This window comes from Ambystoma mexicanum, chromosome 4p (genome assembly GCF_040938575.1).
Source record: "Ambystoma mexicanum isolate Mex_15411 chromosome 4p, UKY_AmexF1_1, whole genome shotgun sequence".
Classification (NCBI taxonomy): Eukaryota; Metazoa; Chordata; class Amphibia; order Caudata; family Ambystomatidae; genus Ambystoma; species Ambystoma mexicanum.
The window spans coordinates 1233457786-1233473317 of record NC_090927.1 but is presented as its reverse complement, the minus strand read 5'-3'; the positions used below and the strand labels follow the sequence as shown (position 1 = coordinate 1233473317).

The following is a 15532-nucleotide window of genomic DNA, read 5'->3' as shown; positions in this document are numbered from 1 at the left end:
TTCTTTGCACCTATGCACATTACAAAATACTTCTTTACTTCTTCGAATCATGCCGTAATAATGATGGTTTCTTCCTGTGGTCCACTATGTGCACTACTTGTCTAAACATATCCATGGAGCTGTTTAGAGAGAATGTAAGGGCACAAGGTTCTAGTGTGTCGGTTTCCTATTTTTTGTCGGGAGTATTTTTACTCCCCATTTTTATTTTTGGTGAGTTTTTGGCTATTATTAGGGATTAAAAGTGGCCGATGCACCCCATATCTGTAGGGCTGTCTGTAAGGTTTCACCACATTAGAATTTTGCTACTGTAAGGTTTCACTAAATTTGAGCCTTACTATTGTGCGGTTTCGCCACATTTGAGTTTTCCCACTCTGAGGTCTAACCACCAGGAATTTTGCAATCCTGAATTTCTCGTTAATTTTTGCCACTGTGAAGCATTACTACATTTGAACTTCACTGCCACGATGATTCACCACCTTAAACCTTTGCTACTGTAGGTTTCACCACTTGCATCTTTTGTTGCTGTTAGATTTTCACCACTCCTTGAACTTGACTACTGTGTGGTTTCCCATACCTTTGAAATGGTGATGCTGCAATGGTTCACCATTTTCACAATCTGTTCTGTATCTTGCCACTTAGAACTTTGCTACTGTGAAGTCTGCTACTGTGAAGTCTTCCAGGTTGGGAATGTTACTACTGGAGGTTTGCACAACCACCATTTGCTACTGTGAGGTTCCCACCACCTCCTTTTACTACCGTAAGACTTCACCTCTTGGAACTATTGAAACAATTTAACTCTACTTCTTGAATCTAGCAAAATTTTAATTACCCACTCACATACTTGTTTGGTTTGTACTGCTCCTGAAAATCAGTCCTCCTAATGGCACCGACTTGCGCCTGCAGCCCTAAAATGTGTGTTCCGAACTCCCCCATCATCCCCCTGCTGAGCCAATTTGAAAATTAAACTGATCTTGATTCTGTTGCTCCTAAACCTAACCACTTTAAAACTCCACCTACTTTATTCCTACTGCGCTTGAATCTCTTCATTCAAAACTCCTTACTACTGGATCCTAGCTACTTATGGGCGGTCTTGACTTAAGCTACTTTGAAATTAGCCGCTTCAAATTGTACTTATTGGTTCTGACTGCCACCCCGCCCCACCCACCTGGACATTTTTTCATTCAGAACCTTTACTACCTCGAATGCCTACAGTCTGAAAACCCGACTCTGCTTTGCTGCTCTGAATTTCAACGATCTGAACTCTATCGCTCTCTAACGTAACCATCTGGAATCTTCCAATCTAGTAGTTACCATTTCTTGAACGCTTAAACCTTCTACTCGTACCTTGAACCCAAGTCTTTGTGAATTCTAACTCACAGAATGTTTACCCCCTGGATCCCACTGCTTTGTGTACTCCAGCTCGAGACAATGCAAGCCACCACAAACCTATAACCACAGCGAGGCACCTGCCACTGTGTAAAGCCCCATATCGATCTATTCAGTCAACTATCGTCTAACACCACGGCTTACCTGCCGTGATCAAAACCAATCGGAACTATCAACAAGAGGGAGCCCCCCAACTAGGGAATCTACTACCAATACAGTTTAACACACAAGATGTGCAGTAGAATACCGACCCATGACAGTCACGGAACGCTGCAACCACAAACATGCCCTGATACAAGAAGGACAAGGAAACAAGAATGGAAAACGGAACTAATGAATCTTCACCCCCGTTGTACAAAAGGAGCTACCTATTGGAATGAACACCTCAAAATCGCCATCAACCGCCTCTAAACGAACTAAGGATACAAAGACATCTGTGGCAAAGTGCAAAACAGAAACGTACAACCTCTTAAAGGCGAAACGGACACGCTCTTTCTAACAGAAACATGGCTATCTGACAACTACAAGTAATCTCCCACGAAGCCATACCCTATAAATGCAAACTAATACACTCTAACACAGAGAACAGAAGAGGAGGAGGAATCGCCCCAGCGCACAAAAATCGCAACTGCTCAACAACTCTCCCTCAACTGCCATAGACTGTGAATCACTGCTAGTTGTGAGGCAGGCATGGTATCAAGAGATGACACCGACAACAAGAGTAACAGTTTGTTAAAACCTTTATTGAAAGATTGGGGTTGGTTTAATGCCTATCTTGCCCTACAACTAAAGTGGGGTTTTCCCTACTTAAATAAACTAAGGAAAGTCTGTGTCTGTTGGTTCAAACCGAAAAGCTGTCTGTCAAAACCTATGCTTGACCTCGCATCTAATAGTAAACACAGTTCTTAGTTAAATATAGTGTCCAAAAACAACTATGGAGCTACCTCTGGCTCCCTTCCCCAAGTTTGGGGTTTCAGCTAATTCACCTAGCCTTGGGATTCCCTTCCCCAAATCCAAAAACATTGTTATTCTGTTACACTTACCTGGTTCCCACAGAGGCGTCGATCGGACCCGGACAGCTGCGGTCTCCACCAACGTGATGCGTAGTGCCGAGATGACTGTCTGGACTGGCCTGCCTAATCTCGTCTGCTTGATCCGTAGAAGTATTCTCCTGCAAGTGGAGAATGGGATTTAGCCACCCGTGGACATGAGTGATAGCTCCCTCCCACTGTTCTCGTTCTCCCTTCTTGTCACCTCCGATATCCCCTTTTAGGAACCGCACCTTATGTATTTAAATGATGAGCTCTCCATCCGGCGTGGATTGCAGGGGCGCGTTGATGCCAGTTACTTCACTGGTTTGAAGGCGTGGGAGAGTTCCGGAGAGTATTGACTCTGAGGTTCCTGGCAAAGTTCGGTATGTATCAAGTTCATAGAGTTCAATCTGTCCGATGATTCACTCTTGTCCCCCCTTCCTTCCTTGTCTTGCAACTAAGATCGTGAGAAGATGCCCCTCGTGGCAGTTGGTGGCGCTCAGGTAAGAGTCTGTATTACCCGACGCTGTCCGGTAAATGTTGCCAGTGTTTAACGTGTTTTCTCTCCCTTTGCAGGTGCGGCACATGAAGATGTGGAGAGTTCTAGAATAATGCCTCCAGTGGTAATCGGGTAAGTCTATGATAAGTGTTTTATTTGTTGGTTTTCCTGGCTCACCTTGTTGTTTTCTTTTGTCCCTCTGGTGCCGGAGTTCAGCGAAGAAATGATGGAGGCAGCGCCGAATCGAAAGATGCTGCGAGGACTGGCGAGTATGGGGCGGCGCTGCAGCTGGAGATGCGACGGGTACAGAAATAATGTTCTTTCCAGGTCCGGAGGCGAGGTGGATCTGAAATCAGGTGAGGAATTCGAAATAGTTAGTTTTCTAACCTTGTCCTTTTCTTTCCTCTTGGTTTTAGTAGCTCCAGATTCGAGGCGGGTGTGGCAGAAGACCGGATGCAGACTGCAGGCACGGTGAGCGTTACGCTGCTGGATGCAGAATAACGCGAAGCGTGTGCTGCTGTTTGGGCGTGGTTTAAATAGCCTCCAAAGTAGTTCCAGGTAAGAAGTTCCCTAGAACCATGCCCGAGTAAAAAATAGTCCCTGTAGAAAAATAGTTCCATCCAGGCCTCACGTTGGCTTGGACTCACTAGCAGCATGGTCTGCATCAGGTAAGTAAAGTCTATGAGCTGGGCGCCAGGACTGATTTCCATGATGAGCCTGGCGCCTAAGGCGCCAGGACTGAACCCAAACAGCCCCCAGCCGGGGCTTTTGGGGTTTTAATAAGTATCTGGATGCCTTCTCCCAGAGCTGATGGGCTTGGTCCTGATGCCCGGGGGTGTAGGCATCATGACAATTGTACAATGTTCTGTTAATTTCCATGGGAGCTCAGGGTTCCCTTCCTCAAGCTTAATGCACTTGCTCACAATAGTCAATTGGTTCACAGTACTCAACAGGAGCTCTGGGTTCCCTTCCCCAAGCTCAAAAGCACTTATTTTTTAAAGTGCTACGTTCATGACTTCCTTTAACAATTCTTCCAGGTTGGTGGTCCCTGGTTTTGTAGCAGTTGACCGACCGGGCGGTGCACCCACTCCAGGTTGCGCAACCAGTTGCCCATGTTTCTTAATTGGTTCCTTAACTGGATTCTTACTTAGTTACTAATTTGGATTCTTCCTTGTCAAGCTTGTTGTCCAAATATTCAATGGTAGGTGACTTCCTTACTTTGTCACCCCTTTTCATATATTTGATTTTGTCAGCTTCCACTAGATAACTTTCTCCTTTTTAACTGGGTTTCCAGATCGAGCTTTATGCTCACGCCACTGCTCACCCCCCTTCTGTTATTTTCTAACAGCACATTCATTCGCTCGCGTATCGGGCTTCTTGCACTTACTTGAAATTCATTGGTCACGTTGCTGGATATCACAGTTTATCTGCTCCCACGGCTTCTTGCACCCGAGGTCAGGGTCTCACCACCTGCCCCTTTGACACTTCAGAGTCGGCTTCCATGCCCAGGAGAACAAGCACTCCTCTGCCACAATGAAGGGGCCGAGCTGCCACAAGGTTCCCTTCTTTCAACCTCGTAGGCTCCCTGGAGACATGGTTTCCTCGCCACACTTACAAAAATTGCTTTACTCTTCAACCGACCTTTTGGTAACTCGGCGCTCTGCTCCCCACATCACGGGCTGGCCTGGACTTCCTGATGCTCCTCTCTCCTGACAAACTTCCTTATGCTGTGTGCTCCATCTTTTAAACAACTGAACCCTGTCAAGGGGTTTCAGGTGTGAGTACTTGGCTTATTTAGCCTGGCCATAGTTAACACAATGAATGGGACAAGCTTGACCTTCATTTCTGTATTCCTCCAAATCCCTCTTCATTGTCCTACTACTAGAGTGGTGTTTTCTATGGCAAGTGTGCATTCCTCTTCGAGGCTTCTTCCTCTTCTCAGTACTTTGTGGGGACTCATGGGGTAGAATAGGACATGAAAGCTGAGGGAAGGGAGGGTACGTTGGTGTTAGGAAAGGGGGGGGGATACCGTGTCTTGCCGTCAGTCGCCCTTTCCCCAGTCCCCAAGGACCCTCCCCTCAGGTGATACCCCCTCTCTTGTCTGTCCTCGGAGTTGGGATCTAAAAGCGATAACCCGTCCCTGGCCACCTGAGCAGAAGATACCTGGTGAGTAGCTGTGAGAGGGCCTTTTGGTTTATCACATCGTCCATCTCAAGCTAATCAATCCAACCTACTCTTCCTTGACTGCCCACCTACAACCACAAATATGACTGACGCTACAGCCAACCTCTCTAGAAACCATGACAAGATAATTGTTCTGGGGGACTTCAACATTTGGTTCGAAATAGAAAATGAAACCCCTACAAACTCCCTCAGCGTCCTACTGGAAACCCTTCACTCCAAACATAGAGCGGCACACACTTTAGATGTGATCTTCTGCATAGATGGCCTCTCGACCGCCGACCCACTGGTACCAATCATATGGAGCGACCATCATATGATCCCGTTCACTGTCAAAATCTAGAGCTGCATGATGCCCACAAACTAACTCCAGGCAACAAACAAAAACTTGAAAAGACTACCTGGAAACACGAACAGATATATTGGAATCTGACAAACCCGGCATGTCCCAGCTAAATGGAATGATGCTGAATTCAATTGGAGAGAAGCTTTACACCTGGATCACAGATGCACTAGATCAGTTATCACCCCTAAAACTCTTCAAACCCACTCCAAAGAAAATCACAGCAAAATGGTTCACAGAAGAAGTGATGGAACTTTTAAATAAATTATGAAAAAATATATATATATTTTAAAACTTAAACTGAAAAAAGAGAATAAAACCAATTGGACAAAACCAACTACCAATGACAAATATGAATATACAAGTCGACAGTCCTGAAAGCCAAGAAAGCGTACTACATTGCAAGAATTTATCGGCAACAAACCACAAAAATAAATGTTCAAAATCAACAACGAAATACAAAAATAACTTATTGCAACAACTGCATCATCCCATCGCAATCCCTATGTGACAATATCATGACCCGCCTAAGAGCAAAAATAGAAGCAATACAAGGGACCATCGATGCAGACCGAAGTACCAGAGACACCCTCCCAGAAACTAGCACTCATCAACCACCACATCACTTGATCGATTTGAACCTTTAAGCAGAGAAAGTTTTGATAAACTAACACCAACACCGCTGGATCTCCCAGTAAATCCCCTAAAAGTTGAGACCGGGAAATGCAGAAGACCTCAATAACTAAAGAACTATATCAAATCCAACTCGCCCAGCAAGCCTAGAGAACCACGTCTCCAAAGAACTACTCAGTCATGTAGAGAAGCAACTGAATACTTGACTGATCCGAAGCGGGCTTCAGACCCATGTGGTAAGTCAGAAGAAGGACACTGACTTTGATTACACTTTTCATTGGTACGTTCAGTTAAGGAAAAGGAATAAAGCCTGTCTTCTTCTCCAAGGCATCTCTACCTAACTAAACTAGACAGTGCTCCAGATAAGATTGGAAGTGGGAGTATTTTACTCCCTATTTTTTAAATTTAGGAGTAAAATGATTTTTTATAGAGGAAAAATGTAAGTCCAATTCCCAATGAGAGTATTTTATAAGCGAGTAAAAATATGGTTTAAGTGAAAAGTTTTAATGTTTTTGTATTTATTTATTTGCACCTATTTATTCATGCACATTAAAAGATACATGTTTATTTTGTCCAATCAGGCAGTTAAAATAGTCGTTTCTTCAAGTGGTACTACGTACATTACTGGTCCAAACATATCCATGAAGCTGTGAGGGTACAAGCAGGAGCACAAGATCTTACATGTCTTTTTCCTGTTTTCTGTTGGGAGTATTTTTACTCTATTTTTATTTTTGGGGAGTATTTGCAATTTTTAGTGAGTAAAAGTGTCTGATGCACACCTTATCTGTACGGCTGAAACCAGCTATGGAGCTCGCCTGTGAATGTCTACAAATGAAACCACCCACTGTCTGACTAACCTATCTGACCCTACCACGATTTCGAACAACTCAGAATTAGGAGGACTTATCCTGAGGTGTATTGTCTTATCTTTTAGCTGCTTTTGAATGGATCATCTTTAGATAGTATGTTATTGTTTTGGACTGTTGAGTCTTTTCCTGCCTTCTTCTACAAAGGTTGTTCCTTTGGTCCCCCCCTCTGGTAAACTTGTCACAGAATTATTTTTCGCTTCTGAGCTATTTCCTATTTTCCTGAACAGTTCATAGTCTTTGATTTCCTTTTGCTCTTTATCTTGATATGGTTTTACCAATTCCAATGGGTTCTCAGGGTTCCTGCTTATACTCAGTTATTTTAATCCACTTGGGCCTTTTTGGTATGAACTATTACGAGCTGGGCCATTCCCATAACATTTCTCTTTCCGTTCTCTCTGTACTGACTATGCAACCAGTATGAGCATTCCAATAATGATTCTCATTCTCTCTCGTTATGTTTTCTCTCTCTTGACTGTGGGGAGTATGAATATTTCAATATTAGTGGTTTTCATCCACTCCGCCAGGTCTCCCTTTATCCTGATTACTTTAGGGCTAATGTCACTAGGATTTTTGTTTGATTTTGTTTCCCCTCCTAAACTGGCTTCTTGTGTCCTTTCGCCAGTCTGTCTTCCCTCTGTTAGTCTTGGATGGTGATTTTGGTATTTCTGTTGTCAGCTTCTCCCGAGCTGATCATATCGGAACTGTTTCAACATTTTAATTGGAACTCTGTTTTAAGAATCTGTGCTGTTCAGTAATGGCTGCTGTGCTGCTAAGGCATAGCTTTGACAACCCTTGTGGGTGTTAATATGGACGCTTGACAATGATCATCCCAACCCCACATGGGCTAAATGTTCTCCAAGTGTAACATGTTCACCCTTCCGCACAGCTAAGGTGAAAGTCGTTAGACCATAGGGCCAGGCTGTCTCTCCAGGAACTCTGGTTGTTGCCGCCCACTCCTGTTCATATCTTTCCTCATCAGGTTGGAGACAGTGTTGCGGAGGAGGCACCCCGCAGCCTAGAAAGCAGGTGCAGGTAACCTGGGGGACAAAATAGGACAAATGGGGAGAGGGGCATTTACCAGGTTGTCAGGTAGCAACATGTGGCCCAGGGGAAGTGCAACACCTCTCCCCATCCCTTCCCACAGAGACCCCGTGCTAGGGAGGATGTGAAAAACAAAGGGCATACATAACAAGAGAAGGTGACGAGCACCTAAGGCAGGAAACCCCCAGGTAGGAAATAAAGGAGCACACCAAGGTGCGAATTGCTGTCAGCGCGCCAGCTAGCCGGGAGCTGGTCAGAGCCCCCACACAAGCAGACATAGCCCAAGGCTAATAATCCACAGTATAAGGAGCTGTCCAGGCAGCAAAAAAGTACAATCCTGTTTGGGACTCTGCACGGAGCACCAAACAAGTAGTCTGCGTACGCTGAATACTTTTCTTTCCCAAGAACCCCCTCACCCACCACCCAAGAAAAAAGGGAAGGGAAGGGAAAGAAGAGAAAGAGATACAGGGCAACGAACGGGGCCCACGTCGTCATGGGAAGAGGAAGGCGGCATGGGCCTTTGGGTAACAACCCTGGACCCCATGCCCAAAAGTGTACATTATGTATTATGATTACGATTATAACTGTGTATTACGTAAGCTGCAATGAAAACCACAGCCTTTTATTACCAACACTTACAGTGTTGTTTGGTGATTTCTGAGGAAAGCACGGGAGAAGGTCACTAACCTTTTGGCTCCACAGGTTACAGCATTTACATATACATCCATTCTACCTGGTTGTCGGGTGGAACGGTTGTAGTGTTCCATACTCCTCTGGCTTGGTGGCAAGGGTCAGCTAGTGGGCCAGGGAAAATATACCTGGCTACACTGGGTGACATACCAACAGGGAAGAGTGAGGGGCTGTCCCACGCCCCTTCAAACGGCCCCAAATGAAGGGTACAAAGTGTAGGCCGCTCCACAGGCACAATTGCTGGACTGCAAATGCTTTTGTCATCAGTGTACCTCCAATGGGCATAAGTTTTACTTACGGTCGCAGCAGACACTAAGAATATCGTAGGAGCTGGGTTTTTTCTGAAAAGTGTCCTCTATTGAATCTGATAGTGCAAATGTGAAAATCATGCACTACAAGATGGCCGGTTGAATTGGGGGTTTGGGCGATGGGGGTCAAAAAGAGGGGTTGTAAAACCGGGATTGGGTGGGCCCACTCGTAAAGAGAGAAGTTGATACTGCATCATTTAGGTGCAGAGTGATTGTGCCGGTCAAACAGCCGACTGGTCGTGAGGGAACTTGCTTTCGAACGCTGGCATAAAATGCAGCCGGCATTGTCCAACTGGCTGATTTACATAGCTCTTTGTACAACCAGTATGCATATTTTGGAATTCTGTTAAAGCCAACTCTGCTAATAATCCTTATGCAGATCATAAAAATAGTATTGTTTTATTTTGGTATTAATAACATTTATTAGTTTGGGCTGTTAGGTGGTGCTTGCGCCACCATAGGTCGAAACTATTGCATTAGAGTACAGATGGGGATACATTGCATATGAGGGACACCATATGTGTAGGTGGCGTTTGCCCACCCATTGACTGCCCATGGCCATGCTAATCCATATGACCATTCTCACCTAGTTTCTGCCCCTCCCTGCCCAATACACCACCTCATGAGAACTCTTTGAGCTTGCTTTAATCAAGCCTTACCATGAAACTTTGCACTCAAAAGGCCTGCTGGTGTTTTTTCAAAGCATTCTTAGTGGGAGCAGTTAATGTGCTATTAGTGTAATAATAATATCTCAACTAGGTCTGCTTTATAAGCACTATGTGTGTCTTTTACTGAAGTCCTGTTAAAACCAGTATTGGCAAAGCCAACAGTTTTGGCTTGTGTGTCTGGATTGGGCATTTGTCTGGGACTGCATTAGATGCCCAGGTACTTGCACCATTTTGCACTTGCTACCATCAATGGCCAGTTAATACTACTACGGCAGTGCTTGGTAAATGCATTTGCCATATCTACACAAAAAACACCCCCAGCCCAATGTTTGATGTACATTCTCGATGGAGCGTGCTCAGAGATCCTGAGGATGTATTTTGGGGTGGGCAGTGGCAGGTTAGTGGGTGGGAATGGCCATAGGGGTTAGTGTGGCCATTACCGGTGAATGGGTGGGCAAATACCAAACATCCAGAAGCAGTGTGTCCCTCCTCAAGTGTCCTTTTCCTCTTGCCTGTACTCCAATGCAATAGTTTCAGCTTCTAGTGCCAGCCAATAGCCCAAACGAATGAAAAAGGGGGCACTGGCCCTAAACACACAAGGACTAGCGCACCCTTTCACCTCCACCAATATCCCCCTCTCCCCCGTCCTGCCAGCTGAATACACAGTACATTATTTCCATTTCCAACACTTCTTGGATATAAACTATGCGGCCATGGTGAGGACTGCATGTTAAAAATAAAGGCGCTGTTGCTCTGATATGTGTATTTCCCAGCCAGTCTGCGTGGCTGTGCACAGAAGGATGGCAGTGCACGCTCATCCGGGAATGGCAGGCAGCTTGTTTAAGTGATGGTCTAAAATTAGTAAAGTATTGGAACGATTTTATTTGTAAATGTTACCTTATGAAGATAATCTCTCTCCATAGTCGAAGTGGGAATGTGCCAATGGTCAAAATGTTAGGATGGGGCGGGGCGGGGGGGTTTATTATACAGAGGGACCAATTACTTAAGTCTGGACACCCTGTGCTGCCAGAGTCCGCCTGAGAGCCCAAGGAGATGGCTGGATAGGTTTAGCTCCTTTTTTGACCCTGCATCGGAGACCCATGTTCCCAAAAATAATAGGAACCCCACAATGAAGGATTGTAGCCTACATATGATTACTGTTCAGTTTGCCTCCAAATGGGGCTTAAAGCGTGCGTGGAGGGCTATTGAGTGGCGGGCGATGTCAGTGCAACGGCTCGATTGCAAAGATTGGTATTTGAAAAAAATAGTAGGATGTCCGCCAGCGCTTATATATTGTGAAGCAACAATCTTCACCTGGCGGCGGTAAGAACGGCGCATTCCCCACCAGTGCGCGCTCGTGTTTCCAAGGTATGGGGTTAGCATAGTAAACTTGTTGCGTTTGTTAGAGGTGTTGGTCTGTTAGATCGACTGTGACTAAAAACACATATTGACCGCGCGCACACTCTCGCAATGCATGGACTGGGGCCAGACCGCGAGGGTCCCAAATGTCTCATAGTGCTGTTTCCCAAAAACTAGCGATCAATAAAGGACGCCTTTTGGACGAAATGGTTGGCTCGTGGAGCTGGGCAAGTGTTTTACTTTGTAAGTTACTTTGCTTGGGCTGCTGTGGGCGTGTTTCTGTTGGAAAGGGGTGCTCTGTGTTGAGTTGTTAAACTACTTAAGGACAGTGTGTTGCATTTGCAGTGAGTGCTCTGCTTTCAGGTGGGAGGTAGCTTTGCTTAATGGAGGAGGAGGCGGCGGCGGCGGCACGCGATGCGTCTGAGGGGGCGTGGGCGCTCCCCGCTCTTCTCGGGACAGTGGAGAAGGGGAAGCGGGGGCTGGCAGCCTGCTTTGCTCGCAGCTGGCACGGTCCCCTCTCGCGGGGGAGGCAAGAGGCCGAGAAGGACCCCCGGGAGCCTTGGGGAGGGGGCTGGGCAGATGGCCTTTCTGGCGGCTGCTGTCTCGGCGGCCCGCACCGCCTCCATGTGTGGGAACCGGCCGCTGGATGAGCGGGAGCGGGGCCGCTATTACTTTTGTTCCCTGAAGCCCGCGGCCCGGCGGGTGAAGCTTGACAAGCAGCGGATCCTGGAAGAGTACGGCTACCCGTGGGAGCGGACACCGCGGAGGCAGAGCGAGCGCCCGGCCGAAGAACTGTGCGCTCATGGCGTGCGCACCACCACCACCCGACCCCCAGGGTACACCGACGGCCGGCGCCCCCTCAGCTCCCAGGAGGGGGCGCCTTGCGGGCAGCAGGTGAGGGGTTGGGGGGGGGGGGTGTAATGAGTGACAGCATGTGTATGGAGACTTACAAAGGACAGTCTGCCAAAGCGACAAATGGTATGTTCCGTAGCTGCACTGGGAGTCCTGCCCTGTGTCATTATGAATATATCCGCTGTACATTCACAACAGGCGCTGTGGTGAATGATATGCTAGTTGTTGGTGAGTGTTGAGCTTGTGGCCCCCCACGCCCCGGGCTTTTTGGAAGACTTGTTTTCCATATTGTACCACGGACGTCTGGTGATTTTTCGGACAATTATCCAGTGCTTTAAGTGAGGGTAGAAATTGAGGGGGCGGGGGGGCCTCATTTGGGAGCGTGGCTTGCCTGATGAGCGTGGCCATAAGAACATGTAAAAATGCACAGGGGTGGTCTGGCCTGCATAACTGAGTCCATAGCGCAATACAGTCTGCTTGATACAACCAAAGTATGAGATCCTGGGCCATTCTGATCCACTCTATAGATTGTTAATTTATAGTGCCATTATAAAAAAAATAATGACTATAAAGTTGCGCCCATTGTAATGGTAAAGGTTGGGAGAATCGGGGAGGAAATAATGGAAATCGACTGTTCCCGATCACCAGTACAACCAAAGTGGAGAAATACAAACCTTTTGGAGGCCTACACAGATAATTTGGATTGGCAGCGAGGAATGCCAAAGATTCCAGTCCTAAAGAGTAGCAAGAACACAGGGCTTGCTTGCAATACGATTCCTTGATCGCCAAGTGCCGTCGATTTCCTCCCCAAGGCCTTCGGGCAAGGAAGTTTCAGATGCATTGTGTGTGGGGCTCTAGGTAGCCATAAAAATAGAGTTCACAGTAACAACTGTTTGTGTGTTTCAGGCACCACATATGAAAATGTTGGTGGGGCTCAAAGCCCATGTGTCTGTAAGTGGTACTTGGGCGGGTGGCAGCAGGCAGCACATAGGCACACATCAATAGATATGCCCATGCACTGGTTGTCCTTGGGCCTTAATTCAATGTCACTGCATGGAGTGGTGGGGCCCATCTAGAAGAGCCAGTCGTTGCTCTGCTGTCAGTGCAACTTTTTTAAAACCTAAATGCTATAGTGTGGCCAAACGACCCAAGTCACTTGGACACCCGGTTTCCAATCCTAGAATTTCATCCAATAGGTAATGCATAATGGGAGTTGTAGCATTGGGGCATAGTGAAATCAAATTGGCTGCATATGACCAAATACAATGATGTTGGTGGGGTCAACGGCTCTCGCAAATGCGCTTCTTTGCTTATCCAAGCACCATGACACTGGCACGGTATTAATGTGCCGAGCAGACCCTCTAAACGATGGAGGTGCTTGCAGAGGAGTGCTGGTGAGCAGTTGGGTTGTATGCAGCAATGGCAAGCCATTGCTCCTTGTAATAGCAATTTCCTTGCTATCTGAATCACCCAATCCCTTTTCTCTATCTGCATTGCTTTCACCATCACTTGTTAAAAGGATCACGCACCTTAGAATATAATTTTTTGTTTCTGGTCATATGCTTTCCTCCTTCTGTTATTCTTTCCCCCGTACAAGATGCACATTCCACGGGGTGCATATAAACCAATAGTGCGTTAAGCAATACAATTGCCAGACTGCCTCTACATGTTACACAGTTTTTTATCTGTTGAGACTTACCTGGTTGTCGCGTAACTCGAAGCAGCGTGGGATCACTGCTTCTCCTCTCGTTAATTCCAGCCTGGAGTGTAGTGTTGAGACCTATTTCTAAAGGAGAAAGACCACCCTCCGTGGTATGGGCGATGCACAGGGTTTTGAAATTAACTCTTTTGATGGGTAGCCCGTGGAGAGTACATAATGCTGGCCTGATATGTTCAAATCGCTTCATTCTGAGAAGTAGTCTTGCAACTGCATTTTGGACTCTTGAAAGTTTCCTCAGTAAGTAATCTGGGAGTCTCAGAAAGAGGCTGTTTGTGTAGTCTAGTTTGGTTAGTATTCGAGAAATTATGGCCATGGTCTGTGGCTGAATGTTAAGTAAGGCAAGCTGTGGCGTAGCATGCGCAGCTGGAAGAAACCGATTCCAACTATGGTCTTGGCCTGTGGAACAAGTGAGGGCATTCTCCATTTTCGTTCCAAGATTTCTTACAATGGTTGGTGGATTTGGGCACAATCCCATCTCGTCAGGCCAAGGGGTTGTGGTGGAGTTAGAACCTATAGAATTACAGAGCATCAACTCTGTTTGGCTAGGGTTGAGTTGTAGTCTGTTTGCTGTCATCCATGTGTCAACTTGTGCTAGGCATATTTAATGTATGGATCACTTGCAGATGGGTGGTTGACAAATTTGTAGATTGTGTGTGTGATCCACATAGTTGTCCATCAATAACTTATGCATCCATGCTCTTTGGGACGCCTCCGTTCAGTAGCCAAGTGGAGTGGTAACGAGTGCGCTTGAAACCCTCCACGAGGCCTGGCTTTCCACGTCGGAACGCGAAATCCTGAGTTCTCAGATAAATTGTGATATCCTGGGCAGATCACTGGACCGTAGCATGCTTCGGTCCACCACCTGCCCCAGTTTGGAGCACTTAGAAATAGGCTGATACTTTCATTAAGGACAACATGCACAGTGCTATTAAAGTGCAGTTGCACACACAAGTATACAGCCTGGCCCCAGCACTGTACACACACTACTCCTAGCATTGTTAAAACTAGTTGAGCCCAGCACCACACTACTCACGGACATCAGCCCAGCACTGTATGCATGCACCACATACAACCATGTGGAGTCCCACCCCCCCACACCCCCCTCAATATAATTCCGTATACACTGCCATAAACTCTGTTCTACACACACAACTTTCTACCAGCACTAGATAAACACATTTAGTGCACATATACATGGTCATTAGCGCTGCTTATACACTGCCCGAGCACCACATTGGAATCTGGCCTTGAAGTGCTAACAAATCGTATTGTAAACTTGGAATACTGTGCTTTCCAGACATAACCAGTTTCACTGGGATAGCTGTAAATATTGAATGTGGGCTGTGGTAGGTCAAAATCAGGACTCCGACGACCAGACATTGCTTCAACATGTGTGTCAACCCCAAATAATCTTCCATTCCAAGCCCAATTGCACAAAAGTCGAAAGGGGGCTCGCTATGATGTCCGAAAGTAATAAAAGTACTTTTTGGACTCTTACTCTACCACTTTCCTTATCTTCCAATAGAAAATAAACAAAACAAAGACCATGTGGCACTGTTAGTCTGGAAGGCTGGCTTCTAACCCAACCTGTTTTTTTCTGTTTTAGTAAAGGCTTTTGCACATGGTGCAAGTTCAAGAAAAGGCCCTTCTTCGGGTGCTGGAAGGCTATCTAGGTGTTACAGCCCAGGTCTCTGTCTCTTCCTACTCTGGGATTCTTTGTCTTCCGTGCTCTTGCCCCCTCTCTCTCTCCTCGTGCTCTTGCCCCCTTGCTCTCTCCTCATGCTCTTGCCCCCTCGCTCTCTCCTCGTGCTCTTGCCCCCTCGCTCTCTCCTCGTGCTCTTGCCCCCTCGCTCTCTCCTCGTGCTCTTGCCCCCTCGCTCTCTCCTCGTGCTCTTGCCCCCTCGCTCTCTCCTCGTGCTCTTGCCCCCTCGCTCTCTCCTCGTGCTCTTGCC

The 15532-nt window shown here is 46.6% G+C and overlaps 1 protein-coding gene across 2 annotated transcripts in view; it reads left to right on the top strand.

Annotated features, from left to right (window-relative positions):
- Positions 1-15532, top strand: part of C4PH1orf198 (chromosome 4p C1orf198 homolog) — a 215056-nt gene that overhangs the window by 67947 nt on the left and 131577 nt on the right. Inside the window, exon 1 of one of the 2 annotated variants that reach the window (XM_069606889.1) lies at positions 11463-11902. The exons of the other annotated variant lie outside the window; for it this stretch is intronic. Coding sequence (XP_069462990.1) covers positions 11588-11902 — 315 coding nt within the window. The 5' untranslated portion in view covers positions 11463-11587. Of the gene's footprint in view, positions 1-11462; positions 11903-15532 lie in introns of those variants that run through there. 2 annotated transcript variants of the gene reach the window in all.